This window comes from Vicia villosa, linkage group LG5, assembly GCF_029867415.1.
Source record: "Vicia villosa cultivar HV-30 ecotype Madison, WI linkage group LG5, Vvil1.0, whole genome shotgun sequence".
Lineage (NCBI taxonomy): Eukaryota > Viridiplantae > Streptophyta > Magnoliopsida > Fabales > Fabaceae > Vicia > Vicia villosa.
Window position 1 is genome coordinate 84,456,779 of NC_081184.1, and position 3,283 is coordinate 84,460,061.

Sequence of the window (3,283 nt, forward strand, 5' to 3'; positions counted from 1 at the left end):
CAATGACTTGCCAAATTAGGTCAAATTTCTTGAATCAACTTTGAATCTCTTGAACTCCTCTTGCATTATAAGACATGAGGATGTACATAAGACCATGAAATGATGTTATCTTCTCACTTGATGATGAGACTCATAGCTTGATGAAACTTGTTGAAGAAGGCATGGAAATAAACACATGAACCAATGGAGTTTCTTGATGAATCAAGCCACATAATCTTGAGATAAACTTGATCAAATGAAGTTGAAATATGCTCAAGACATGACACTTTGATGATGAGAATGTTCCTTTGAAATTTAAGCCATTGAACTTCTATGAATGACCAGTTGATTAGTTGATTGAGAGTCGATCCTCAAAACCCTAATTTAGGAGAGGAGATGAATGCACTTAGTTCAACACCTACAATGTACAAAGCCTTGAAAGACACAAGATGTTTTTTTATTTATTATGGCTACAGATTAGTATAAAAGTAAATATTCACAACATAATCAACATGGGTGCTTGGTGATCCTCTAAAGGCAAGATGAGCACAAAACCAAGGGTCATTCTCAAAATTATGATCTTGATGTGTTGTATGAATACAAAAAAAAATTGAAGATTCTTATGATAAAAAATTGGAGTATGACAGATTTGTTCCATTCCATTTCACTCTATTATACTTAATTTCATTTCATGATATCCATAGATAGTGTAAGAGATAAAACAAATAAGCTTGAGCTTTTGTTTAAATTCAAATTTATGATGGTAAATATACAATTATCTAAAAATTCACCCTCAATAAAATTGACATAAATATCTTTAAATTTCACATCATCATCTACATTGGGTTAAATTACCGAACTTTTTAGCGGTAAAGAATTCACCTTACTAGAATGAGTAGTGATATGTGGACATCTCTTTTACGACACCGACACCATATACCCACTATTTCATTTTCCACTTGCTTTTCAATCGTATTAACTTTCACTAATTCCTAAAATACCCTCACACATGGAAAATGCATGCAAAATTGCAAAGGACACTGTAGGGGTCTATTTCTTTTGGTGTACATATATGGAATCCTGTGTCCATCCACCATATACACTCTTCTCATCTTAATCAAACACAAATTAGAGTAAGGGTTCATCCATTCATCTAGTTACAATGTGTTTGATAATATTCATATGACAAATTTTTTTACTGTTATTCTTGTATGAATAATTTCTCCCATCCCATAGATTCTATCACACAGACTTCACCGGCTATGCTTTAGGAATTCTCTGTTCTTGTACTAGTCAAATCTGATATTTTTCTTCATTATCACAAATCCTTGTATATATATTTTGATTATTTTGTTTAATTGTCCAAAATTCACATATAATTGTGTGTATTATGCTCTTTTTTTGAACCTCTTTATCATGAATTATTTTTATTTTATTTTTTGATATTTTTCAACTAATATTTTGTATTTTGTGTTTATGAATCTATTTGTGTTTCTAATATTGCAGGAAGGTTAATTTGACATAAACACTTAAGAAGTAAGATGGAAACTGACAGTGATCCAAAGGCAAACCCACCCAAAAGGCAGATCTTTATACTCTCCGGTCAAAGTAACATGGGCGGTCGTGGCGGTGTAATCAAGACCCCCCACCACACTCCCAACAAGCGATGGAACGGTATCGTTCCGCCGGAGTGCAGTCCCGACCCTTCCATCCTCCGGTTCAGCGCCGCCCTCAAATGGGAACAAGCACATGAGCCCCTCCATTACGACATTGACACCAAGAAAGTCTGCGGCATTGGTCCAGCCATGGTGTTCGCCAACGCAATACGGAAGTCTGTACCCAGCGAGATAGGTCTCGTCCCGTGCGCTGTTGGTGGCACTGCAATAAAGGAATGGGCGCGCGGGGAGGAGCTGTACGAAAACATGGTGAAGAGAGTCAAAGAAAGCGTAAAGGGAGACGAAATTGCAGAGATCAAAGCATTGTTGTGGTTCCAAGGAGAGAGTGACACATTGAAGGAAGATGATGCAGAGGCTTACAAACTCAACATGGAGAATTTCATCCACAATGTTCGACAAGATCTAGATTTGCCATCGCTTCCAATAATTCAGGTTTCGTAAATAACTATGTTTTTGTTTACTTATATTTCCTTGAACAACATGAAACAGAACAACCTTAGGATTATGGTGATGTTTGTTATTAGGTTGCATTAGCGTCGGGGTTTGAATACATTGAGAAAGTGAGAGAAGCGCAGAAAGGGATTAATATTCCGAATGTGATTTGTATTGATGCGAAGGGGTTGCAATTGAATGAAGATAATCTTCACTTGAACACAGAATCTCAGATTAAATTGGGACACATGCTGGCTGAGGCTTTTATTAATGTTTATCAGAAAATTAATTGAATTGAACCCTTGATTTTAAAGGGTTTTTCAAAGCATCCTAATTTTTTAAAGTAATATAAATAAATGAAAGATCAGGTTGAGCTTTTCCAATTGTTGGTTTCAAACTGGATCTGCAGAAGACATTGGAATCTACTAGACTTGAAGATTTGTTAATATATATTGATGGATCTTGTTTGTTTGCTGTCAGTGTGCATCTTGACACAGATGTGTATCTATTTGTGTGTTAATGTATGAGTTTGATAATTTATATTACATGTAAGGTTTAAATAGCGGCCGTGGTCGCGTAAAGACTTTCGCGATTTCAGTCAGTACAAGTTTTGTAACACTGATTGCGGTTGTTGTGCTGTGAATTAACCACAGTTTGTTGTTTATCATAAAAACGGTGAATAACGGTATTGGTACCGTTTTGTCACAGCCGTTTTTGTGGTAACGGGCCGTTTTTTAAAACCTTGATTACATGTTAAGTAGTTTGCCAGTTGTGTTATGATGTTGAACGACTTCTTCGTTAAACTAGTAATAGTAGTAGTTTTCATGAACTTCTCTGTTTCTGGATTTGTAAGCTTTTGATTGTGTTGTACATTAAAACTTTATGAGTAGCCTGTTTTAGTGGTATTCTCTCAAAGTGTGAGGTGGTTTTGTCAAACAAGATGAACTATTTAGATGATGATGATGATGATGTTCATCATGCTAAGACTATTCATAACATATGCATATATGATAATCAAGATGTGTATGCTAAATTCTCTCTTACTTATGAAATGAGAGCAATCACAATTCTATGTTTCCTAGTTCAACTACTACAAGCCTAAGCGATGGTAGAAACTCAAATGATTCTGTTGAGAAAAAGAGTAACTTGAGGGACATGAAAGTTCAGTTTAATGTGACATCAGGTACCATAGTTTC

General features: G+C 35.4%; 1 protein-coding gene across 2 annotated transcripts; it reads left to right on the forward strand.

The window, feature by feature from the left end:
- The first annotated feature begins 958 nt into the window (after nucleotides 1-958).
- On the forward strand, nucleotides 959-2,632 carry LOC131606807 (probable carbohydrate esterase At4g34215). 2 transcript variants are annotated; one of them, XM_058878927.1, is made up of 3 exons: nucleotides 959-1,112; nucleotides 1,486-2,087; nucleotides 2,180-2,632. In XM_058878927.1, the coding sequence occupies exons 2-3, from the start codon at nucleotides 1,521-1,523 to the stop codon at nucleotides 2,378-2,380; spliced, it is 768 nt and encodes a 255-aa protein (XP_058734910.1). In that variant the 5' UTR covers nucleotides 959-1,112; nucleotides 1,486-1,520; the 3' UTR covers nucleotides 2,381-2,632. The 2 variants fall into 2 exon arrangements, with proteins under 2 accessions (XP_058734910.1, XP_058734911.1); XM_058878928.1 differs by lacking the exon at nucleotides 959-1,112 and adding an exon at nucleotides 1,145-1,265.
- Nucleotides 2,633-3,283: the final 651 nt, after the last annotated feature.